The sequence below is a fragment of the Carcharhinus amblyrhynchos genome, chromosome 17 (genome assembly GCF_965287045.1).
Source record: "Carcharhinus amblyrhynchos chromosome 17, sCarAmb.v2.hapA, whole genome shotgun sequence".
Taxonomy (NCBI): Eukaryota; Metazoa; Chordata; class Chondrichthyes; order Carcharhiniformes; family Carcharhinidae; genus Carcharhinus; species Carcharhinus amblyrhynchos.
Window position 1 is genome coordinate 32,326,379 of NC_137340.1, and position 26,909 is coordinate 32,353,287.

The 26,909-nt window shown below is 44.0% G+C and overlaps 1 protein-coding gene across 3 annotated transcripts in view; it reads left to right on the forward strand.

Annotated features, from left to right (window-relative positions):
* Nucleotides 1-26,909, forward strand: part of plpp4 (phospholipid phosphatase 4) — a 262,282-nt gene that overhangs the window by 131,590 nt on the left and 103,783 nt on the right. For all 3 annotated transcript variants that reach the window (XM_080205293.1, XM_080205295.1, XM_080205296.1), the window contains exons 3-4: nucleotides 5,313-5,403; nucleotides 5,526-5,589. In XM_080205293.1, coding sequence (XP_080061419.1) covers nucleotides 5,313-5,403; nucleotides 5,526-5,589 — 155 coding nt within the window. The remainder of the gene's footprint in view (nucleotides 1-5,312; nucleotides 5,404-5,525; nucleotides 5,590-26,909) is intronic.

Here is a 26,909-nt window from a genome sequence, read left to right on the forward strand (position 1 = left end):
AGCCACACCAGTTTGGTTGACTCTTAAATGCCTGTGGTAATGGGCAATAAATGCTGACTCAGACAGCAAAGCCCACATCCCATGAATAAATTAAAATAAGCTAAATAGCAGTATCCTGGACTCAAATGTGAAAAGTATTCCTTTATAGCTGGACAAGTTACTGATCTAATTTATATTGATAAAGAAGAGAAAGATTTTGATGGAGAGCAAGTTTCTAACATATCTCCCATTTTCTTACATTCTGTATCAAGTATAAGTGTGACACTATGCGCGAGAACAACAGTTATTAAAATAAATACTCGTTACTCCTCAATCTCCTACTCTGTCTGTCTTTTCTTTCAGGGTCTCAAAATGTAGAATTTTTTCTTCCGTCATTCTTTCCTCTCTCATACAAGCTTGAAATATATTCTGGGTTGCTGGATACACTGATTGTAAACATTAAAATAAAATAATGTTGGGCAAACTCAGCTGGTTTTCTGGCAGCATCAGTGTGGGAGAAGGAGAGGCGATGTTTTGAGTCTGTATAACTCTTCAGAGCTGAAGAGAAGTTGAAATGTTAAGGATTTTATACTGTTGAAGCTGGAGTGGAATAAATAGTAGGTCAAGGATGGTGGGAGCTCAAGAGAGATTTGACAAAGATTCCTTGACACAAGACACAGAGTGTTAATGGCAGTGAGAAAGACGAAAGAAGTGCTTATAGTGGCATAAAGGTAAGATAGCAGAAGGTGTCAATAGTGGAATAATGATCAGTGCTCAATGAAAGCAAAAGATAATAACAAGTTACAGATGGCTCTGTGGCAGGAGGAGGTTGTAGAGAAAATAGGATTTAAAATAAGATTGAAATGGAGGAGAGAATTTGTCTTCTGAATGAAACACATTTGACATTGTTCAAGGTAGCAAAGCATCAGTATTCCTGATTCATCGAAGAGTATAAACCTCCAAATATGAGAAAAGATGTAACTGACACTGTAGAGATATTGACCCATCACGTCTCAGTTGTAGCTCAGTTGGTAGCACTCTCACCTTGGAACCACAAGATTCTGGGTTCATTCCCATTCTGGGATCTGAGCAGAAAAATCAAGGCTGATGCTCTTATATGGTGCAGAGGGATTGCTACAATGACAGAAATGTGCCGCGGAATTCCACTGCCTCGCCTGCCATGGAATCGGAGCAGGCGATGGGCAGACAATGGAAACGTCTGCTGGCTTCGGGCGGAAATTTCCGGTCTCACTCAAGCCAGGCTGTAAAATCCCACCCATTTCAGATGAAATGTTAAACCAAGGGCCTCACCTGCCTCCTTCAGTGCGTGTAAAAGATCCAATCTTTTATCCCCCCTGTCTTTGCCAACATTTATCCCTCAGCGATTATTACAAAAACAGAATCTCTGGTCATTATCATTCACTGTTCCTGGGATCTTGCTGTGCCCAGATTGGCTGGTGTGTTTTCTACATTACACAATGACAGCACTGTAAACATAATTCATTGGTTGTAAAGAGCTTTTGCGCAGTCTGGTGGTCATGTTACATATACATAAGCAAGGTTAAATTTTACACACCGCACCATCATCCCTGGAAGTATGGGAACATGTTAAATAAAGTGCCTGGCCAGCCCACCTTCAAAGTGTTCCTCCATACTGTGGGGAGGGCAGATAAGGCGCCAGGTAGCCCCCCTTTCCTCCTCCCACTTAGGCCTATAAAGTTATGTGAACAACTGCCTGCCATGTAAGCACCACGTTTCACCTCCCTCACAACTTTTTGGCCTGAGGGGGAAGGACGACCATGTGTTTGAATATTTTTAAGGCTGAGTTGGATAGATTTTTTTGATTAACAAGAGGGTTAAATGTTTATTCAGGGTGGGCAGGAATGTGTGGCTGAAATTGCAATCAGATCAGCCATGATGTTATTAAATAGTATAGCAGGCTTGAGGGGCAAGTGGCCTACTGTGGCTCATAATTTGTACGTCCATATGTAAAGTCCATTAGACATTGGATGGAAATCCTTGGCTGCTGCAGCACCACTCGTCTCTGCCTGTGCTGATCAACCACTGTCGTTTTTACTTCATGCGTGGGCAGCACGGTAGCATAGTGGTTAGCGCTGCTGCCTCGCAGTGCCAGGGATCTGGGTTCAATTTGGCCTTGGGGTGACTGTGGAGCTTGCACATTTTCTTTGTGTCTGTGTGGGTTTCCTCCAGATGCTCTGGTTTCCTCCCACGTCCTAAAAATGTGCAGATTAGGTTGATTGCTGCTTAGTGTCAGGCGATTAAAAGAGTAAATATGTGGGATTACGGGGTTAGGACCTAGGTGGGATTGTGGTCGGTTCAGACTTGATGGGCCAAAAGGCCTCCTTCTGCACTGGGGTTCTATGATTTGATGATCCATGAAGTGCATGTCCAGAACCAACTATGGCATTGGCTTCTCAGATATCATGTTTTCCATCAGTACTAGCATAATTGGGCTGAAGGGAAGGAACGCTGTAAGCAAGAGACTTTAACGTTACCTCGGTCCATGGAGACAATTGAAAAGTTAAATAGCCCACCCTGGGGAATGTGATCAATTCACCCTATTCGTAGCAACTCGAGCAGAGATCAGATGTTTTTCATCATCAGGAGGGTTAACTCCTTCAATCAATTGTGACAGCAGAGATTTCCTAGGTCTCCCCTTAGCTCAGGCAGAAACTCAGTACAAATATTAAATGAGCCTGTTGCTTGGAAAATAACCTGGGTCAGTGGTGAATCTGCTGGGGACTCCCACCTCATTACACTTCAAAGCAAGGAGGCCAGCACGAGACAAAATCCCAGCTGGCAAATAATGTGTTTCTCGGAACAATAGATACATTTTCAAGCAGCTATACAATATGAATAACTCGTAATTACCCTGTCATCAGCTTCACCCTAATTGTAAGCATGCAGCAATGTTATCACAGAAAACATTGATGCCATTCTGTTGACATACTTCAATGCTTCTAACTGCCTGTGTTTCAGAAAATCTAGTGTGGCACGTTTGACAACATTGAAACAAATTGTGGCACAACAGAACTGCAAGCACTTTTGCATGTCCAATAATATATTCTATTTGTTCTTGGATATGGGTGTCATTGACTAGGCCAGCATTTATGGTCCATCCCTATTGTCTTTGCAATGGCGGTGAGCTGTCTTCGTTAACTGTTGCAGTCCATTTGGTGTTTAAAGTATTTTATAGTTTATTTATTAGTATCACAAGTAGGCTTTCTATAATACTGCAATGAAATCACTGTGAAAAACCTCTGGTCACAACACTCTGTTCAGGCCCACCAAGGGAGAATTTAGCATGGCCAATGTACCTAACCAGCACAGCTTTCAGACTGTGGGAGGAAACCAGAGCACCTGGAGAAAACCCATGCAGACATGGAGAGAATGTGCAGACTGTGCACAGACAGTGACCCAAGCCAGGAATCAAACCTGGGGTCCTGTGCTGTGAGGCATCAACGCTAACCACTGTGCCACCGTGCTGCCCTGGATACGAAGGTACACGCACAGTGCTGTTGGAGAGGGAGTTCCAGGATTTTTACCCAGTGACAGTGAAGGATATGATTCTGGCTCAGGATGGTGTGTGGCTTGGAGAAGAATTTGCAGGTGGTGGCATTCTCTTGGGTGGTAAGAGGTCACATGTTTGGAAGGTGCGGTTGAAGCAGCTTTGAGCTATAGTAGTGCATCTTGTCGATAGTACCACAGTCACTCTGTGTCAGTGTTGGGGGGAGTCAATGTTTCCAGATGGTGTGCTGATCAAGCAAGCTGCATTGTCCCAGATGATGTTGAGCTTCTTGAGTATTCATGGAGTTGCCCTTATCCAGGCCAATAGAGGCAACACCTCCTGACCCTTGCCTTGTAGATGGCTTTAAGGAGTCAGGATATGGGTTACCTGCCTCTGAATTCCCTGCATCTGACCTCTTCTATTAGCCACACAAGTGATATGATTGGTCCAGTTAAGCTTCTGGTCAATGGTAACCCCCTGGATGTCGGTAGTGTGGGATTCAGTGATGATAATATCAGTGAATGTCAAGGGGAGATGGTTAGACTCTCTCTTGCTGGCGAGGGCCATTGTTTGCTATTTGTGTGTCATGGTTGTTAATTACTACTAATCAGCCCAAGTCTGAATGATATTCAAGTCTTGTTATATTTGGGCACTATTTCAGCACTGTGCAATCAATAGGGAACATCCTCACTTCTAACCTGATGCTAGACATGGACCAGGAACAAAGAAAACCATCAAACATAATGATGTGATTTGTATAATGTTGGAGTTTTTAATTTTTGGAATGAATCACATGATTCAGAATGTCCTGGGTTCATTCCCACTCCAGGACATAAGCAGTATTGAGGGAGTGCTGCATTGTCAGCAATTAAACCGAGGTCTGATCTGCATTAACCTTCAGGTGGACATGAAAGATGCCACAGCACAATTTCAGACAAGAACGGGGGAGCTATCCCAGATATCCTGGCCAATAATTATTCCTAAATCAGCATGACAGAAGTAAATCTTCTGACTGTCATCTCATTGTTGTCTGTGGATGCTTGCTGTTTGTCATTCCTCCCTATGTACAATAGTGACTATAATTCCAAAGTACTTCATTAGCTGTAGGATGCTTTGGGATGTCCTCTAGTTGTGAAAGAGGTTCTATCTTTTTTAGACCTAATCTTGGATTAGACCAATGCACATTTAGTTTTTTGTGCAATTTATAAATTGTCATGTAATTGGATTATAGAACAAAGAACACTCTCTTCTTTCCTCCTTTTCTTATGTGCTTCTGCATTAATCTTATTGACATTTGCTAACTCATGAAATACATCACTGACAGTTAAAAATGCCCTATGTACTGAATGCTTGTTGACACCCGTACAGTGAAGCCCCAGCTTTTCTTGGTGAATTATATGTAATTAACATGGAGTGGCGACAAGTTATTGTTGGATCATTATGTACTGGTAAATGTACTGACATCTGTGACCTTCATTTATCTTGAGATGGAAGAACGTTTGAAGGTATAAAATCGGTATGCATTAACAGCCGAGTAACGGTCACAGAACAGACTTCACGTCTGCCTTGTGTGGGATATAAAAGGATGACAAATGAATACATTTATTCACTTTGCTGTTTAATTAACTGTTCCTATCATGCTCTTTATTGCAAACTAAGTTACTTCAGCAATATCACTTGGAGTGCTTTAAATGACACCAATTGGCATCCATGTCAGATGTCAAATATTGTATGTGATTTTCCGCATTAATCCTGTAGATGCAATTCTAAATCTGCTTATTATTGTGCCTCACTGTTTTCACAGGCCATCTCATTCCTCACACCCCTGGCGGTGATCTTTGTGGTCAAAATAATTCGAAGGACAGATAAAACAGAGATTAAAGAGGCCTGTTTAGGTAAAGTATTCACTCAGTGCATGTTGCCTTTTTTTGTTCAAATTTGCTCCAGTATTTTCAGATTGTTCAATATAGTTTGAATGCACCCTTTTAATGCCTGTGTTTCTTTCTTTAATATTTAGCTGTTTCTCTGGCCCTTGCTCTGAATGGAATCTTTACCAATACGATTAAATTAATAGTGGGAAGGTAAGTTGTCATGGTTCAGTACAATATCTTGAGATTAGTAGTATGTGAAGTCTATTGCATGATGTAACACTGGGTTCAGCAAAGTCAACAATCAAAGTTGGCCAAACAAACAGAGAAGCAGATGACATTTCAGTCAGCAAGAAATATTACCACATTTTTCCATCGGTAGATTTAATGGATAGAGTCCATGGTAAGGTAGATTGTCATGAGTGTGTGCAGGTGAAATTAACAAAATGATGGACATGTGGAGAATCTGTTTTTTGAACAATTAAGAGTTTAACATCACACGAGGACATCTGGCTCAAACTGTGTGTAAAAGATCACAGATAATGGAAAATGAGGAAATTTGAGACAACCAACCTCCAAGAGATCACATCATGTCGTCCCACCATGTCGTTGAACCGGTTGTGTTTTTGCATGTCACGGTAGAGGCTATGAGCAAGTCCCAGGAATTGACAAAGTGCAGAGTTTAACAGTTAGTATGTGAAGATTGGGAAGGGGTGCACTAACCTGTTCATACATAGGCCGCTACTGTCGAGAAAAATGTCACTACTGGACCACATAGGAATTCCAAACGTTGATTATTTGCATGCTTTGTAATCTTCAGCATTGAGACTGCAGAGCTCCCTTTAGACAGCCAGTAACAAGAGCCATTTCCGACTTCATTGAGCTATAACAAAGGGAGATTTTTATCATTCAGGGCCTTTCTTACACAGTGGCATGTTCCAGCATGAGACTGGGATTGTGCTAGGAGATGGATTAGTGTTGAATTTCTGTGTACAGTAGAAAGTGGAGATATGTTCCTGATTTCTAGTCAACTGCTTTCTCTGTATTTGCTGCTGATTGACGGGAGGTGTTCAGATGTTATGGATAATCTTGAAATTGACATTGGGGGTTTGCCTTGTGGAAATTGACTGGTCGGGGGCTGCAGTTTAATGCGTTCCTGAGCATTTAGCTTCCCACTCGCTGAACGTGATGAGTGCTCAGAACTTGTCCCAGGTTTGTCACCAGCTGCTGTGTTCTGATGCATAGATTGAGTCCAGCTCATTGTAAATCTGAACACTGGTTAAAAGGACAGCCTGTGATGTTGTTACCTTCATGCACCACATCTGCTGTGTGCTTAACTCAACCACTTCCAATGGATGTTGTAGGATTCTTATGCGCCTGGAAGTGAAACTTTACAGTAACTGCATCTATTTATAAGCCAGGGACAGGAGTCAGAGCAGGGTGGCGTTGTGTGAAGAAAAGATGGGATGAGAGGGAGAAGGCCCCCTACATGAACCAAGCTGGTGGAACAGCATTTGCAGCAAAAGTAGGACCTGAAACAGCTGGAGTTAGGCAGAGCAGACGGATGGAGTCTACAGTTATCCTGAACCTCTCCTCACTCAGGCCTGGTGGGCATGAGTGGATGGGGGAGTGTGTGAGAGTGTGAGGCTTACCTTCACCCCCACACACTCTCACTCTCTCACATTCTGTTGGTCATCTTTAATACTAAATCAATTTATTATTCAGCGATGTACAGGTTAGGTTGATTGCCCATGTTAAATTGCCCCTTAGGGTCCCAAGATGCGTAGGTAAGATTAGCCACGGTAAATGCTCGGGGTTATAGGGATAAGGCCTGGGTAAGATACTCTGTCAGAGGGTTGGTGCAGGCTTGATGGGCCGAATGGCATCTTCTGCACTCTAGAGATTCTATTATTTTATGGTTGTGTTGCAATTGCTTTTTTTTTCCTTGGCAAGTTGTTTCTTTTCTTCATACTTCAATTTTTTTTTGAAATGTATAATTACTGCTGTGCCAAGCTTCATCTTCCCAACATTTGCCCATCAGCCCCTTGAGTGAAGAAAAGATTGCGATGTGGCCCCTTATGGGAAAAAGTTGGACGAGTCTGTACGAGATGTAACACAATCACAGTTGCTAACATGCAGTCTAATGTACCTACAACAGCTACCTGGCAAACCATAAGCACTACAACTGAAGGCAAACTGAGCTCCTTCCCCAGCCAAGAGCTTGATGTACTTGCCTTGCCATCAGCATTTGCTCCTTTTTGCCCGTGCAACATCAATTCACTATCTATATCCTCCGGATCATGTTGCGCTGTGTTGTTACTTGTGAAATTTGGTGTGAATTACCCAGCATGTTGTGAGGTGCTGACTTTCTTTGGATCACTGTTATTGACTAGGCCCCTGAGAAAACAGAATATAATCACACGCCATAATGCTGCCTACAAGAAGCACAGTAAGAAGTCTCACAACACTAGGTTAAAGTCCACAGGTTTATTTGGTAGCAAAAGCCACTAGCTTTCGGAGTGCTGCTCCTTCGTCAGGTCAGTGGGAGTTCTGTTCACAAACAGGACATATAAAGACACAAACTCAATTTACAAAATAATGGTTGGAATGCGAGTCTTTACAAGTAATCAACCAACCATTATTTTGTAAATTGAGTTTGTCTCTTTATATGTCCTGTCTGTGAACAGAACTCCCTCTCACCTGATGAAGGAGCAGCGCTCCAAAAGGTAGTGGCTTTTGCTACCAAATAAACCTGTTGGACTTTAACCTGGTGTTGTGAGACTTCATATTGAGTTTACCCTTGTCCAACGCTGGCATCTCCACATCATGACTACAAGAGGCACTTTAGGGATGTATTATAAAGAAGGGATGTGATATCTTTGAGGTTTAATGCAGATCTTTGTTCCATTGAATATGTTGGCTGCAAAACAGGTTGATATTAGTCTTGAATTTCATTTGGGCCTCTGACTTCACCCCCTGTCAAGGTGTCAGTTATGTCAGAGTTAACACTCGCACAGCCCGGATTCTGAAGATCCACTGCTGAAATGTGGACAAATGATCTGGACATGGACTTCAGTAGCGTACTGAGGGAGTGCTGCATCTTTTGGATCAGATGTCATATGAAGGTTCTGTTTCTACTCTCAGATGGACATGAAAGATCACAGGCATCACTTTGAAGAAAAACAGGGCTGTTCTCTCAGTGTATTGGCAAGTACTTATCCTTCAACCAACATCACTGAAAGAAACAGATAGTAGTCATTCCGACATTGCTGTTGGGAGCTTGCTAGGTGAAATTAGCTGCTGCATTTCCTACATGGGGTGGCATGGTGGCACAGTGGTTGGCACTGCTACCTCACAGCACCAGGGACCCGGGTTCAATCCCAGCCTTGGGTGACTGTCTGTGTGGAATTTACACATTCTCCCTGTGTCTGCATGGGTTTCCTCTGGGTGCTCTGATTTCCTCCCACAGTACAAAAATGTGCAGGTTAGGTGGATTGGCCATGCTAAATTGCCCCTTGGAGGCCCAAGGTTAGGGGGATTAGCAGGGTAAATATGTGGGGTTACAGGGAGAAGGCTGTGTAGGATTCTTTGTTGGAGAGCGGGTGCAGACTAGATGGGCCAAATGGCTGCCCCCTCCTCTGTAGGGGTTCTATGATTCTATGCAACAGTGACTACACTTCAAAAAGTACTTCATTGGCTGTAAAATGCCTTGGGACACCACGAAAGGCATTATTTAAATGCAAGTCCGCTGTTTTCTTCGTCTGCATTCCCCCTTCACGTTTTACCGCCTTCAAGTAATGAAGGGTTAAACTTAAGAAACATGACTAAGTACAAGAGTTGTCAACACTGGTGGGCAAACATTTAAAACCCTGCAACTTGAAACAATATTGATCTGGTTGAGACACACTCTATTGCTGCCGGGCTAGAATGGTTTTTGTGAAGTGCTGTAAGCTGAGAATCTAATAATGGCTGCCTATAAAAGGACACAATTTTTATTGCCTGGAGAAGCCAAAGATCCAGAAGTGTAATGTCAGATTTTCATTTCAATGACATTGCATGCGAGTTACACAGGAATCCATTTCAGCGCGGCTTTCATCACTGTGTTGTATGAAAGTTTTATCAAATACTTTCTCAAGCCTTCAGGTGTCCAATAACTTTGCTTACCAAAATACTGGTAAAGTCATCATCTTTCATTGCTGTAAAGGGAGGAGGAAATGTCAGCCGGGCTGCTGCCCTAAATATTATCATTCAGGTCAGAAAACAATAAAAATGGAGTGATAGAGAGAGGACGGTCATTTATCTGAACTAAATTGTTCCCAGACTGCAATAATGTCTTAAATAGAATTAACTGTAATGAGAAATTACATGATGGGCGAAGGAAATGAATTGATTTATTTGGTAACAATGGTCCTGGTATTTACTGGAGAGGAAGATTTCCTACAAAGAATCTTGTTATTAAGAGATTCCCCAGCGATCTTTCTGAAACGCTAGCGTAACACACTTTTTAAAATTGCTAGTGGGTTTCGCTCTTGACAGCCGCTTTGATTGACTGTCAGGTGGGAAGCAGCCAAGGAATGGACGGTAGGAAAACACGATATCATCACGGGGTAAGGGGTTTGGGTGGGATGAGTTGGAAGTGGCTGGGAGGTGGGGAAGGGCGGAGGGATGCAGTAGGCAATTGCAGGTTCCTTAAAGACCAGGGGGCGTGGATTTAAGGTAATGGGCAGGAGGTTTAGAGGGGATTTGAAGAAATGTGTTCACCCAGCCAGCGGTGGGAATCTGGAACTCACTGCCTGAAAGGATGATAGGGGCGGGAACCCTCACCACATTTAAGAAGCATTTAGATGAGCATTTGAAATACCGTAGCATACAAGGCCATGGATCAAATACTGGTAAATGGGATTAGAATAGTTAGGTGCTTAATGGCCGTAGGGCTTTTTTTAGTGCTGTATTTACTCTATGACTCTGGCTTCTTGAGTCTGATGGTGATACTCCTGATACATAAGGAGGGCAGTAAAAGCACTTACCGGGAATCAATCCCTTCTTAGCTCTTTTATCTGCGGTTTTCCCAAGCTCAGAGAAACACAAACACAATTGCTTAAAAATAAATATCCTGTAAACTAGGAGGCACGCAGCCTTTCACTAACTGGCCTGCTTCAGTTAAAATCACAAGTGCATGGTTTGAAGTCGAGTGTGAGATTTAAAAATGTATTACTTCCAAAGCGCCCCAAACCAACCTGTCCTTGCAGATTAAAACTTTGACAGGGTCATATCTGAAACGGAGCTGTAAAGGCTGGAATCTTCCTACTCTGCTGGCGGGTGGCAGAGCTTAACTTGGCATCAGGCCAATTTCCTCAGTGTTGGGATAAATGTTCTTGGGAATCTCAGGTTAGTTTAAAGGCAGGCCATGTTCCCTGAAGAACAGGGTGGAGAAGCACTTTTGCACACTCATTCAAAGGCCATCTCGCTACAGATTAAGTTTCCTTTCCAAATTAAGTTCCCCGTCACTGAGAAATTAGATAAGTGGCATGTATCTGGCAAGCTTGACTTCTTCCACAGCTTCGAGCTCAGTAGATAATGCATTCAACTTCTTGGGTGCCACTCACAAAATGACTCATGGGTGCCAATGCAACAAACTGCACAAAGGCAGGAGGGGTGGAAGGAGATGGGGGGTGAGGGGAGAGGAGGGGATAGAGTAGAAGGATGGAGTGGACGCCAGACAGGGGAGACAGACAAAGGATGGAAGTGTGGAAGGGAGTCTGCCTGTTCAGGGAAGAAAGAGACTGTCCAGATCAGTGAGGGTGCTAGTTTCTTTACCTCAGTCCATATCCACTTGAACATCCCCATTGAAACCACCTACCTTTGCTACATGCTTATCTGATCCTGTTTTTAAACAGTCTGTCACTTCAAGGCTACTACCAGATGACCTTTACTCAGCCCCCATTCCAGCCTTAAATCCTTTGCTATTTCCTAATTGGGACATCAAGGCTCCAGAACCTGCTTACCTCTCATTGTATCTTATTTTGTCATTAAATGATTCCATCCTTGATAACTAATATTACTCCTTCATCTCAACCAGTTTCCCTATCCTTCCTACAGACATTCTAACCTGGTATGTTTAGTTCTTAGTTTTGACCATCTTGCATCCATCTTTCAGCAATGGCTGCCATATTATACCTTCCAAGTTGTCTTGATTTGATTTATTATTGTCATATGTGTTAGTACTCAATGAAAAGTATTGTTTCTTGCGTGCTATGCAGACAAAGCATACCATACATAGAGAAGGAAATGAGAGTGTGCAGAATGTAGTGTTACACATGTAGCCAAGGTGTAGAGAAACCTTAATGCAAGGTAGGTCCATTCGAAAGTCTGATGGCAGCAGGGAAGAAGCCATTCTTGAGTTTGTGCCTGTCATTTATTCAGTTTTTTTCCTTATAGTCTGAGTGTTATATATAGAACACTTATTTGGACTACAAACCCTAACCAACTCTTCAGCTCAAATGTTTTATTCACACATTTCCTATTTCAATCTCCTGGTTTATTTACAATGATTACTTTTAGTTTTCCCTTCATGTAGAGTTCATAATGCACAATTTCTGACTGTTGGTCCATTCTCTTCCCTTTCATTTTGTAAACTATTGTTTTCACTGCCATTTCCACCTGAACCACTTGTTCTAAATCTGCGCGACTCCATTATTTATCATTTCCACTACTTCCCGGGTCCCAGCTCAGGTCAGGTATAGCGTTCAGTTCCTTGTTGCCCCAGTGCTGATGCCCAGTGTCCCATGAAATGGATTCTCCCTTCCCCACATAATTTCTTCAGCCTCCTTCCCAATCTGTTCATCCTTTTGCCCATTTGCAATGGCTCTGGTAATAATCCAGAGATTCCAACTCTCGAGGTCCTGTGGCTCCTAGTTCTTAGCATTGTCAAAACAGAATACCTTCTACTCTATCCTATGTCTTTGGTCTCAACATGGACTGCAGTGACTGGATCCCCCCCTCCAATATCCTTTCAGGATGATAGGTTCATACAAGATGAACTGCAGCAATTCAAAGTGCCTTCCAAGCCTGCAACCTCTACCAGCTAGAAGCCCAAGGCAGCAAGCACATAGGAATACAACCAGCTGCAAGTTTCCCTCCAAACCACACACCATCCTGACTTGAAAATATATCACTGTTCCCTTACTGTCGCCAGGTCAACATCCTAGAACTCCCTCTCTATCAGCACGGTTCAAGAATGTAGCTCAGTATCATCCTGTGAAGGGCAATTAAGGATGGACAACAAATGCTGACCTAGCCAGCGACACCCACATCCCAAAAAATAAGACAACATCCTACCCTCAGTGTTATCATTCAAAACCACATTGTTAGTTTCTGCATGTATGCTGACAACATCCAGTTCAACCTCACCACCAAACATGCTCTCTCTTTGCCACTATCTGGAGGCCTGAAGTATATGACAGTGGTTTGATCATCGCCTTCTCTTAGCATCTCTCAAATCTAACCAAATGAACTTTGACTTTGACTCCCTTAAGGTTATCCTTTCTAATACCACACAACGTCTTTTCTTGGGTGAATGAAGGGTGATGAGGGGAAGCAGATGGGTGATAGAATTAGGGTAGAAGCTTGTGAGAAGAGTCTTAAAGGTAACACTCACCACTTTTTGATTCTCAACTATCCAGTGCAGTTGATTTAAAAGTACGATATCTCCAAATGGGAAGAGTGTCTTTTCGAGTGGGTCGGCATAGTTGGCCAACTAAAGGGACCCCCTAATAATCACAAGGTAACTAGATGCCAGCCATGCCCACTTGTGCTCTCCTCTCTATGGTGAAGCAGATTTGAAATTTCTTCCTGGGTCATGGGCCTCGCAACATCAAGGTCCCAGCCTGGAACTGCCATATGTGACTACAAGAGGCAAATCCTGCATGTTTGTGCTCAATTCTCAAGAAGCTGTCACATTGCCTATACTCTGACCCACAAGGTCCATGATTGAGCAGATGACGCGATGATAGGCTATCAGGTAGATCTGAGTTACTATGCAGATTTGAGTTACTATCAGGTCAGCTATGATCTTATTAAATGGAGCTTCACGCTCGAGGGGCTGATTGGTCTACTGCTGCTCCTTGTCTATATGTTTGGTATAAAAGGCCCCCTAAAGCTGAGGTTCTGATATCTGGGCTGTTCAGGTGGGGCTTGTACCGGAGATCATCGTTGTCTGCTGTGCCCTGCACAAGCCACATGCAGATGTCACAGCAAGGGTACGACACAGCAGATAGGCCTGTCTCAGTCTGGTCATCAGCAGATTCCAGGCAGAGTAAACTGCCCACACGTTTCTTTAACTCATTGGTTTTCTATCCTCAGCCAAATCGGAAACCCCAGCTCCTTTTTGGTTGCAGACATTGTGTTTCTCTCTAACGTACCTTGATTTCTGATAGCTAAATTAAATTGCATGTTACAGTTTGCCCTGCTGCTGATTTGATCCTTTGCAAGCTGCTAATGTACAGAGTTATGGCACTGAATGTGTGCATTAGAACCTGCAGAATACTTTGTTCTCCCAAAAACCTGGAACTTGTAAGTAGAATTGAGATTTCACCCATGCCTGTACAAAGACTGTGTGCATGGAAGCAATATCAAATCTAACCTTAGTAGGAAGGAGCTCCAGTCTAGGAGCTGCTAATATACAGAGTTATGGCACTGTTGTGGGCGTTCTTGTCCTGCAGACAGACAGAAGGATTATTTGTCATGCAGTTTAGGAGCATGCATGCCAATGGCAGCTACTGAGTTCTTCCCAGTTGGTAATTAAGAAGCAAGATGTTCTGCTACTGATACAGGATTGACAGCATGAAGCAGCTATTACATGTCACATCTGCTGCTGAGTGCTGTAACCCAAACTCCTGTCTGATATCCCTGTGCACTCACACTGTCTGTGGCTCTTATGAGTGTCAGTTTGCAGTGACCAGAAAGTGTACGTAGTATGGCGGATTACAACAAATCATTTATCCTCTCCCAACATTGCTGGACATTTCTTTGCTGGGTCCCAAGGATGCTAACCTCCACTGCGACCTCTGCGCAGGCTGTCTTGGTCAGATAGGTGGGCTTCCCGTTGGAGCCCAGGAATACAGCACCTCTTGTCTTTCCTGGAGGTCTGCAGGTAGACTCCACTGAACTGTGGGGCCACATGTTATTTTCAGCACTGCAACACCCTGGATGAGTAATGAATAATTTCTGCCCTCGTGGCTGTCTGGATACACTTCAGATGGAGAGAGGTGATGGCCAAGTGATATTATTACTAGACTATTAATCCAGAAACTCAGCTAATGTTCTGGGGATCCAGGTCCAAATCCCATCATGGCAGAAGATGGAATTTGAATTCAATAAAAAAAAAATCTGGAATTAAGAATCTATTGATTGCCATGAAACCATTGTCGATTGTCAGAAAAACCAATCTGGTTCACTAATATCCTTTAGGGAAGGAAATCAGCTGTCCTTACCTGGTCTGGCCTACATGGGACTCCAGACCCACAGCGATGTGGTTGACTCTCAATTGCCCTCTGACCAAGGAAAACTCGGAATGGGCAACAAATGCTGGCCATGTCCCACGAACGAATAAAAATAAGTATGGCGGCACATGAGGTAACGGTGACAGCGACTTCCTGCCCTAGCCATGAGATAGCCTTGCCCCACACAGATACAGAGGTAATGAGCAGAACAGTGCAAGATCGTATACAGTCAGCCATCACTGCCCCCAGTGGGAATCACTCTGATTTTCACACCCAACTCCAAACCTAGGCTCCCGAACGACAGATTCGCCCAAAGAATTGCAGTCTCTTATGTTGAATGTAACAGCTAGAAGTAATGTGAAGAAGCCTTTTAGCAGCTGGTATATTATACCAAGATATGTTCTGGTTGAATGTGTAGCTAATACGATATGCCCACATTACTCTGAATGTGCAAGTCTCCTCTGCTTTAATTTATTAGTCTTGTCAGCCAGAATATAGAATGATTTATACAAATTAGTATTATGGCGCATGATCGTGTTCACTGTGTGACTTGTTAAGATGGGAATTGTGATTAAATTTAGCAACAAAACTTTTACTGTCTGTTTTAATCGTAAGTGAAGGCTGTTAGGGAGCTAATATCATTTCTCCGGTGTATTATTTGCAGAAAACTATTGTAATATTTGAAGTATTTACATTTGACTAAGATTTAGACTGCCGATAACAAAAGACCATGAAAGAAATCATAGAATCATAGGGTAGAAGGAAGCCATTTAGCCCATCGAGTCTACGCCCACCACAATCCCACCCAGGCCCTAATCCTATTACCCCACATATTTATCCCATGAATCCCCCTGACACTAGGGTCAATTTAGCATGGCCAATCAACCTAACCTGCACATCTTTGGAGTGTGGGAGGAAACTGGAGCACCCGGAGGAAAGTCACGCAGACATATTGAGAATCTTAGAGAATTGTGTAACCAATGGATATTATGGGTCTAAGAATGTACTGATATGATTGTCTCCTGTCCACTTATCAAATTTGTATTCCAAAGACCTCACATAATTACATCAGCAGAGAGAATAGGATATGAACAATTGCAGAAAATGTTGAGTGGAAGAAGCAAATTTCAATGCCTATTTTATTTACTGATATGTCTCAAAGACAAAAGATTATCATTTACATTGGAGATCATAGAATCCAACAGTGCAGAAGGAGGCCATTTGGCCCATCAAGTCTGCACCAACCACAATCCCACCCAGGCTCTATCCCCATAACCCATATATTTACCATAGCTAGTCCCCTGACAATAAGGGTCAATTTAGCATGGCCGATTCACCTAACCCACATATTTGTGGATTGTGGGAGGAAACCGGTGCAGCCAGAGGAAACCCACGCAGATGTGGGGTGAATGTGCAAACTCCACACAGACAGTGACACAAGCCAGGAATCAAACCCGAGTCCCTGGCGCTGTGAGGCAGCAGTGCTAACCACTGTGCCACCATGCTGCTGTTGGGCTGGATTCAATGAGGCGCTATGGTCCTCATACCTATGCCCCCCACCACCCCCCGCAACACACAGGCTCCAGCTAAACATTCAGGGAGGTTCTGTTATATATTTGAGTGGTTGCATGAATGCTTTCACAGCCAGTCATTTGATGATGATGTCATTAGGGTGTTTCACAGGCTGCTATTTAGTTTCATTTTGTGCTCTACACAGGCAAGATCTCCTAGAATAAATCCATTGTTGGTTTGAATCGCTAGTACAAACCACATCTTCCTCTTTTTGTCTAAAATCCACAATCCCTAACATAGTCCGGACATCACAAAAAGAAAATTAGCAGCAAGTCAGAATTTTGTTTCATTGAGAGCATCGAGAAAAGATCATAAGTTTAAGAAAGAAAACAGATTTTGGGTCCTCACACTTTGAATATTAGAAGGCTGGGGAAAATCAACAACATGATTAAAGATTGAAATGCCAATAGAGGAAGACCCATCGATTATAGCAAAATCTACACAACGTAACAGGCTACAAGATAAAGATACGGAGAATTGCCAGAAACAATGCACCCCTCCCCAGTGAGCTCAAAGTACTCAATGTCATCCACACTGGAAGTCTTGTTCGAATCAATATTTGAGATGACCACAGCAGACATCAGATCAGTGTTCTTAAAAGTTAACCCATGGAAAGCGACTGGGCCAGATAAAATACCCAGATGAGCACTCAGATCTTCTGTGGACCAGCTGGCAGGAGTAGTCGCAGACATCTCCAACTTCTCTTTACATCAATCTGAGGTCCCTCCCTCCGCAAGAAAACAGCCATCATCCTAGTACCAAAGAAAAGCCAGGCAGCGTACCTTAACAATTATCGCCTCGGACATCCATCATTATGAAGTGCTTCAAAAGGTTAATCATGGGATGCTTCAACTCCCAGATTGCCTGGATCCACTACAGTTCACCTATCACCACAACAGGTCCACAGCAGATGTCATCTCCCTGGCCCTACATCCAATACTGGAACACTTGGATAACAAAAAACTTGTGTCAGACGTCTATTCATTGATTACAGCTCAGCCTTCAATTCCTAATGAACTCATCTCCAAACTCCATGGCCTAGAGCTCGGTTCCTCCTCTGCAACTGGGTCCTAGACTTCCTGACCCACAGAACACAATCAGTAAGGATAGGCATCTTCCACGATCTCCTCGACATTGATGCCCAGCAAGGCTGTGTCCTCAGCACCTTTATTATATTCCTTATAAACTTATGAATGTGTGGCCAAATTCCACTCCAACTCCATTTACAAGTTTGCTGATGACACTGCCACAGTGGGTCAGAACTCAAAGAATGAAGAGACAGAGTGTAGGAAAGAGATGGAGAATCAGGCGAAATGATGCAATGACAATAATCTCTCCCTCGATGTCAGTAAAATGAAGGAGATAATCATTGACTTCAGGAAGTGTAGTGAAGGACTTTTACATCAATAGGGATGAAGTGGAAATGATCAAGAGCTTCAAGTTTCTAGGTTTAGAGAGCACCAACAGCCTGTCCTGGTCCCTTCATGTTGATGCAAAAGCTAAGAAAGCCCCCCAACCACTCTACTTTCTCAGAACGTTAAGGAAATTTGGTATGCCTGCGACAACTCCCACCAATTTTTACAGTTGCACCATAGAAAATATCTTTTCCAGATGTATCACAGCTTGGTATGGCTCCTGCTCTGACCAAGACACAAGAAACTGCCAGGGGTTGGGAACATAACCCAATCCATCATGCAAACCAGCTTCCCATCTGTTGGCTCCGTCTATACTTCCCGTTGCCTGAGAAAAGCAGCCAGCATAATCAAGGACATCATGCACCTCGGAAATATTCTCTTCCACTTTCTTCATTGGGAAAAGATACAAAAGTCTGAGGTCACATACCACCTGACTCAAGAACAGCTTCTTCCCTGCTGCCATCAGACTTTTGAATGGTCCTATCACACATTAAGCTGATCTTTTTCTTCACCCTATCTGTAAGTGCAACTCTATATTCTGTATCTTACCACTTCCTTCTCCCCTATGTACTCCATGAACTGTCTGTTTTGACTGTATAGTGCATAAGAAACAATACTTTTCATTGTATCCCATTATATGTGACAATAATAAATCAAATCAAAAGGGAAGGGGGGGGTTCCGATGAGAGAGGAATGAGATTCCAGACAGCATCTGGCATATTTAAAAAGAAAGAATGCTTTGCTGTACAGCTGGGGCTGCTTGGAATAAAAACCTATCAAATCAACAGTCTCCAGGGTAAGAAGGAGGGGTACAGTGAAGGCAGTAAGAATAAAATATACAGAGGTTGAGTCTCTGCAAGAGGAATGGCAGGATTAGGATTCATGGGTCCTTTCAATGAAGAAAATGAATCATGGACATCCTATGCCAAGTGGTTTCAGCACTTTGTACAAGCAAATAAAATTGGAAATAAGTTGCTCGCACCAGCTTTTCTCAATTCAATAGAAAGTAAAACCTTCAATTTGTCCGGAACTTGGTTCATCCAACAAAGCCAGGATCCAAAATTTATAATGACTTGACATAGATCCCTGAAGAGCTTTACTCTCCAAAGCTATTGATCATTGTGGAATGGATCAGGTTTCACCAAAGGAACCAAGTGGAAGGCGAAAGCATTGCTCAGTTTGTGGCAACTTAAACAGTTTGCCACAAACACAACCATAAAATTTCAGACTGGTCAGGAACAGGTAGGCAGTGGGAAGGCTAGATCTTACATTCTGCACCCCCCACCACCCACCCACCTTCAGAAGACAGGAGAATGTAAAAACACACCCATTATTTAAATTTGCAAGCTGATTTGAACTCTAACTGCGATCGACATGCATTGACAAGTGACGTGCAGAGAAATATTTTGACTGTTTAATCAGAGCTGAAATGTGACAGAGATCTCTGCTCGAGGGAAAAATGGAGGTCAGCAGTAGGGTCAACCTGGACATAATTGGATGATGGATGTCATAGAGCAGTTGCAGAGGAGCTGCAGTGGGTCTGTGAGAATTGGGCAAGACGCACAAGCATGACATCCTGTAACAGCAGGTCTCCTGGTAAGAAGAGCTACGGGCAGGAAAACCAAGCTGAATTGCAATGCCTAAAAATTGGCACATTGAATTTCCCGACCCAGCCTTATTTGCTGAGAGCATGGGTCAGAGAATTGTCACTGCTGTGATGGTAACCGAGCTTTTGACCTCCACTTCTGATGAGTGAGGCCTACAGCTGGCATTCGTGAAGCTTCAAACCTGCTTTGTTTTATTTTTCTGGATGCTGCTGCTTGTTTTTAACTCCCTTTTCTGTCCCATTTATAGCCTGTTGTTTGTTGTCTTGCGCCCTCAACTCAAGCACCAGACTCCAGAGGCCTGGGAACCAGCAAACTAAGGGAGAGAGTTTAGTTTCCAAGGTACTCTTGGTATTGTCCAGCAACGTATATATCAGGCGTTCTATCGATCGCCTAAGAACATCTTTTTATTTGCGAATGTGACTGGGGAGTAAATTAAAAACAGGACTGTAAATTTTGGAAATATGACAAAATAGAGGGAATGGTGGAAATGCTTAACAGGCTGGATAAACAGCATTGGACAAATGAGAATAGCTTAACGTTTTGAATGGAGTTCTGAAACTGGTGCAGGATCCCTCTTGAAATATTGGCTTGCCTTCTTTTCTCTTTCAGATGCTAAGTGATGAGCTGTGCATATGTTTGTATTTTTGTTAAGTTAAAGACTAATAATATGTTTTGTGGCATGTAATGGAGTATTGTGAATGGACAGAGATTATAATTATGATTTATAATGCTCCATATACAATCTAATAAAGCTCTGTAATACAGCTTCAAAGCTCTATTCAATATTTGGAAAGGATGTTCTGGCTGGATGCCTGGTTAGTAACACAATGCCTGGATTACATTTCATTTTCTACTCTCTGTCTGAATTTATCAGTACTGTCAGCTAGACTGCATTCCCACATAAACAAAAAGGAGAAATGAATGTTCAAATTGATCATTGTGACCGTATGCAGAACAAAACAAAAACATAATTAATATTTGAAAACCGAGTGAAGATGAATGAGAAAAGTCCCTGTTGTTATTCAAAATTAGACAAAGCTTTCACGCTGCATCTCAAATAAAAACAAGGGCTGGAATTCTCCAGCCATTCGTGCCCTGTCGCCGCTGCGAGCGAGGACAAAAAATTTTTTGGTCAGCCAAATTTCCATTCACTGCATGGGACCAGAGAATCCCGTCGACGTGAACAACCGCAGAATTCCAGCCAAGCTTGCAGCGTGACATAGATAGGATGCAAGACTGGGCGGAGAAGTGGCAGATGGACTTCAACGCAGATAAATGTGTAGTCTTCCATTTTGGCAGGAACAATGGGATGCAGGAGTACAATATCAAGGGTAGGAGTCTTAACTGTGTTGAAGAGCAGAAGGGTCTTGGGGTCCGGGTCCATAAGGCTCTTAAATCGGCCTCGCAGGTGGAGGATGTGGTCAAGAAGGCGTTTGGTGTACTGGCCTTCATTAATCGAGGGATTGAGTTTAGGAGTCGGGAGGTAATGCTGCAACTTTATAGGACCCTTGTCAGACCCCACTTGGAGTACTGTGCGCAGTTCTGGTCGCCTCACTATAGGAAGGACGTGGAAGCTATTGAAAGGGTGCAGAGGAGATTTACAAGGATGTTGCCTGGATTGGGAGGCATGCCTTATGAAGATAGGTTGAGGGAGCTAGGTCTCTTCTCCCTGGAGAGACGAAGGTTGAGAGGTGACCTGATAGAGGTTTATAAAATGTTGAGAGGAATATTTTTGATAAGTTTTTGATAAGAGAGGGGATTAAGGGTTATGGGGAGAGGGCAGGAATGTGGAACTGAGCCACGACAGATCAGCCATGATCTTATTGAATGGCGGGGCAGGCTCGAAGGGCTAGTTGGCCTACTCCTACTCCTATTTCTTATGTTCTTATGAATAGATAGAGGGTGGATTCTCGGGGGCTATTTCCCAGGGCTGAAATGGTCACTACGAGAGGACACAGGCTTAAGGTGCTGGGAAGCAAGTACAGAGGAGATGTTAGGGGTAAGTTTTTTACTCAGGGCAGTGAGTGAATGGAATCGGCTGCCGTCGGTGGTGGTAGAGGCGAACTCGCTGGGGTCTTTTAAAAGACTTCTGGTTGAGTATATGGGATCTAATGGGATTGGGAGTTACAGATAGTTCTATGGCTTGGTAGGTATAGATGTGATTGGTGCAACTTGTGGGCTGAAGGGCCTGTTTGTGCTGTAGTGTTCTACGTTCTATGTACACGTCATTCCTTTCACAGCATAAGGACATCCCAAAGTGCTTACATAACAAGCAAGGAAGTACTTTTGGAGTGTAATCGATGTCATAATGTAGGGACGTGCCGGTTTTCCCACTGTTTTGGTCATCTTGGTTCAAGATTTACCCGGACACTAAGATGTACCAGGACCCCTCCCTTTTTTTAAATGCTGTCATAGAATTGGTTCTATTCATCCATTAGGATGGATGGACTTGAGGGTTCTTGGATTAAGGCCTCATCTAAAAATCACCTCCTCCCTTAGTATTGAAATCCTGTACACTCAGCCTCCAGGTCCCCGGAGTGGGTTCCAAACTCACAACCTTTGGGCACAGGTAGGACTGCTATTAAAGAGCGAAGACTAACACAAGTAGGCATTCAAAGGGAAGTACCATCTGAATTTCAACTTCGTTCCTCAGGGTCCTTTCTGCTGCAAAGTGTTAACGCTGATGGACTCTGACTCTCTGCACAAAGTCTTCAAAGTCCCCCACAAAGCCTAAAGAGTTGGAGGATTGTTACTGTTCACAAGCAGAACACAGAAGGCTGACAAAAACAGAACATTGGGTTCCATGTGTATGTTGACAACACCCAGCACTACCTCATCTACACCTCTCTCAACCCCTCCACTGGCTCTAATTTGTCAGGCTATGTGTCTGAATCACATTTTGGACAAACAGACATTTTGTCCAGTTAAATATTGGGAAAACCAAAGCCATTTCCTTCTGTTTCTGCCACAAATGAGCGATTGACTCCATTCTTCTCCCTGGCAACTGAAGCAGAACCAGACTGTCTGCAAGTGTGCCATCCTATAGACTCTGAGCTGAACCTGACCTCCACCACCAAGACTACCTGCTTCCATCTATGGACACAAGAGTAATGGGTGAACAAGACTCAGTGTGTGTGTTAGGATGAACACAGCAGAACTTTGGATAAGTTTAAGTTTACAGAGGATGCAAGGGCAGGAGATCATTGGGATATTCAAGTCTAGAGACAACAAAGGCATGGATGAGATTTTCAGTAGTATGGTAGCTGTTCCCTGTTGTTCAATATAATCAAACACCAAGCAGTTATCACGTTAATTATTTTGGTGATTTATCGTACATCATAGAATGCCTACAATACAGAAGGAGGCCATTTGGCCAAACAAGTCTGCACCGACCACAATCGCACCCAGGTCCTATCCCTGTAACCCCACTTACACTGCTAGCCCCTTCGACACCAGGGGTCAATTTTGCATGGCCAATTAACCTAACCCACGTATCTTTGAACTGCCAGAGGAAACCTAAGCACCCAGAGGACACCCACACAGAGGACATGTAAACTCCACAAGAAGTGACCTTAGGCCGGAATTGAACCCAGGTCCCTGGCGCTGAGAGGCAGCGGTGCTGACGTTGTGCTGCCCTTGTCGCTATTGTCACGGATCTGCGTAATAACAGCAGTAACATGAATTCAACAAGACATGATAGGATACGACCTGCCCAACAACAGGTAGAAATCTGCCTAGCAACAGCAGCTTTCAAAAGATGTGATTTTCCCAATAGTGAGATTAGCAGGCATCAAGGTGTAAATCGACCTATTATTGGGAAACAGCTTATCTAAATGATTGAGAGGTTGGTGGAGTATCGTGCATGCTGATTTCTAGCATCATGGAATTTGAGAGATGCAGACAGCCAAATATACAGAACGAAGAATCAAAGAGGAAACTGGTAGCACGCTCAGAAATAGGCTAGTCAGCTTATGTCTAACAGCCGAGAGACCAGCCCACAACTCATAGCCAGGAGGCTGGGCCTGCATCGAAGCCTTAGAGCCAAGGCAGTGCAGAAATCTTTGTAAAGCCTGTTTCAGTTTCTCTGCTACATCAGGAAATGATGTTTCCCAGACTTGATCCTCAGCTCCATATTGTGTGGTAACACTTAGCTGGTTTTGACTCATAGATTTAGTTAATTTGGATGCTGTTTGGGAAAGGGGAAATCTTAGAGAGTTCACAGATGTATTTTGGAACAAGAGGTTAATTTCTACATTAACTGTGTGTGTGTTTAGTGATTCATATACTAAAGTCCTGTTTGTGCGTATTTGTCTTTTCATTAATTTAATAAATAGTTATTAATAACTGTTATCTGATGACTAGACTAGTTATTTTTCCCTGGGGTTTCACGTAACTTCTCTCATCATTCCAAAACCCAAGACTATACACCGCCGTGAACCGGTTTTTCAAGTTGGGACTCCCTTGCAGGGAGCTGAAATCAGCTTGGTTCGTGACGCAGTGGGCCTGATTTTACCATTTTCATTCAAAGTGCTGAATCTGGGTGTAATGCAGATCCAACTTGGAAATCTGCTTTCAGGTGCCCCCATATGCATTTAACCTGAAAAAAAAAATCACAGGTCTGAATCGCGCTGTGTGCGGGGTTTAGTGCGCCCGGAACAATCGGAGCTTTGAACTGTGTGCGCACAATTAGAAAAAAATTTGAAAAAAGCGCTGCTGTCACATCGCTCCCGGGCCGCAAAAAGGAGATAAAGCAGCCCAGGAGGGGTGATGGCCCCTACAAACATCGCCCCACCCCCACAACATAACTGTTCCCCTTATCCACCCACACCCCCGCTACCCAGACCAATGGCGACCCCCTTCCCCCTCACACCGATCACCTGCAGAGTGACAGCGGTTCCCCCCCTCCTCCCGGCCTCTCCCCGCTCCCCCTCAACAGAGATCCTAGAGAGGTGATTGCAGAGCCTCTGGCTCAGATCTTCAGGTCGTCATTGGTCTCTGGTGTAGTCCCGGAGGATTGGAGGATAGCGAATGTTGTCCCATTGTTTAAGAAGGGGAACAGAGACTTTGCCGGGAATTATAGACCGGTGAGTCTTACTTCTGTTGTGGGCAAGGTTTTAGAAAAAATTATTAGGGATAGGATTTATAGTTATTTGGAGTGTAATGAATTGATTAGAAATAGTCAGCATGGTTTTGTAGCAGGTAGGTCGTGCCTTACTAACCTTATTGAGTTTTTTGAGAAGGTGACCAAAGAGGTGGATGGGGGTAAGGCAGTTGACGTGGTATACATGGATTTTAGTAAGGCGTTCGATAAGGTTCACCATGGTAGGCTTCTGCAGAAAATGCAGATGTATGGGATTGTGGGTAATCTAGGAAGTTGGATCAGGAATTGGCTATCAGATAGGAGACAGAGGGTGGTGGTGGATGGTAAATATTCATCATGGAGTGCAGTTACGAGTGGTGTGCCTCAGGGATCTGTTTTGGGGCCACTGTTGTTTGTAATTTTTATTAATGATCTGGATGAGGGTATAGTTGGGTGGATTAGTAAATTTGCTGATGACACCAAAGTTGGAGGTGTGGTAGATTGTGAGGAAGGGTGTCATAGTCTGCAGGGAGACTTAGATAGGTTGCAGAGCTGGGCCGAGAGGTGGCGGATGGAATTTAATGTGGAGAAGTGTGAGGTAATTCACTTTGGTAGGAGCAACAGATGTGTCGAGTATAGGGCTAACGGGAGGACTTTGAATAGTGTGGATGAACAGAGGGATCTAGGTGTGTGTGTACATAGATCCCTGAAAGTTGGGAATCAAGTAGATAAGGTTGTCAAGAAGGCGTACGGTGTCTTGGCGTTTATTGGTAGGGGGATTGAATTTAGGAGTCGCAGTGTAATGTTGCAACTGTACACTACTCTAGTGCGGCCGCACTTGGAGTACTGTGTGCAGTTCTGGTCCCCGCATTACAAGAAGGATGTGGAGGCGCTGGAGAGGGTGCAGAGGAGGTTTACTAGGATGTTATCTGGTATGGTGGGGAGGTCCTATGAGGAGAGACTGAGGGATCTAGGGTTGTTTTCGTTGGGAAGAAGGCGGCTAAGAGGGGATCTTATTGAAACATATAAGATGATTAGAGGTTTAGATAGGGTGGATAGTGATAGCCTTTTTCCTCGGATGGAGAAAGCTAGCACGAGGGGGCATGGCTTTAAATTAAGGGGGGGTAGCTACAGGACGGATGTCAGGGGTAGGTTCTTTACCCAGCGGGTGGTGAGGGATTGGAACGCCCTGCCTGCTGCAGTTGTAAATGCGTCTAGTTTGGGGGCGTTTAAGAGATCTCTGGATAGGTTTATGGACGAAAAGGGATTGGTATAGGCTAGTGGGTCATTGTTTTTGTAACTGGTCGGCGCAACATCGTGGGCCGAAGGGCCTGTTCTGCGCTGTAATGTTCTATGTTCTATGTTCTATGTTCTATCTGGCCTCCCCTCCCCCCACCAGTGGGTGATCAGGCTCCCCCCCCCCACCAGAGATGCATCTCATCCTCCTCCCTCCTCCCTCCTCCCCTGCTCCCCCCAAACGATCGGGCCACCCCCACACCACCTCCCCCCCCCCCGCCCCTCCACCAAACAATGAACTGGCTTCCTTCCCCTCACCGCCCCCCCCCCCCAAAACCAGAGGTACATCTGACCCTCCTCCTCCTCCCCCTTCCCCATCCCCTCATCAGAGAATGATCTGCCCCTCCAGCCCCCAACCAGACAATGATCTGGCCTCCCACAGCCCCCTTCCCCCCCCAACCCTCACCAGAGGTACATCTGACCTACCTCCTCCTCTACCACCCCCCCCACATCCAGAAAATGATCGGACCTCCTCTCACCCGTTTCACCCCCCCCCCCCCCCCCCACTACCCCCCAACTCACCAGAATGATCTGACCCGTCTCCCCCTCTCCCCTTCCTCCACTGATCTGAGTCAGAGAGCCGTTGGAAGCTCTAAATTTGCCTGTTCGGAAGCTGGAGTGCTCGAAACGGACCTTTGCCGAGCATGTCTGTTTCGCACCAAATCTGGACAGGTGAACGCGATGGTAAAGGGGGAAATACTGGTAAAGTTGGGTAGGCAGCCAATTAATTCAATTTAAATGCGTGCAAATACATTTAAATCGCTGTTGCACCCTTTTCGGGTGCAAATCAGATCGCGGCCATTTTTGGGCCTTGGTAAAGTGAGCATCTGCGCTGTCATGGGCACAGATTGTGTTAATGGCCTCATGCCCGACTTTTCCAAGTTTTCACATCTGAAAATGGGTGCGACGTAATGGTAAAATCAGGCCCTATGCATAAAAACATTATTTAGTTTGTTCACTGTGGGCACATGACTTCCTCTCTGCCTTATTCTAGTATTTCTTTCTGCCATCCTTGCTTTTGGGTGTGCCACCAAATTACAGTGATACAAATCAACTGGATGGA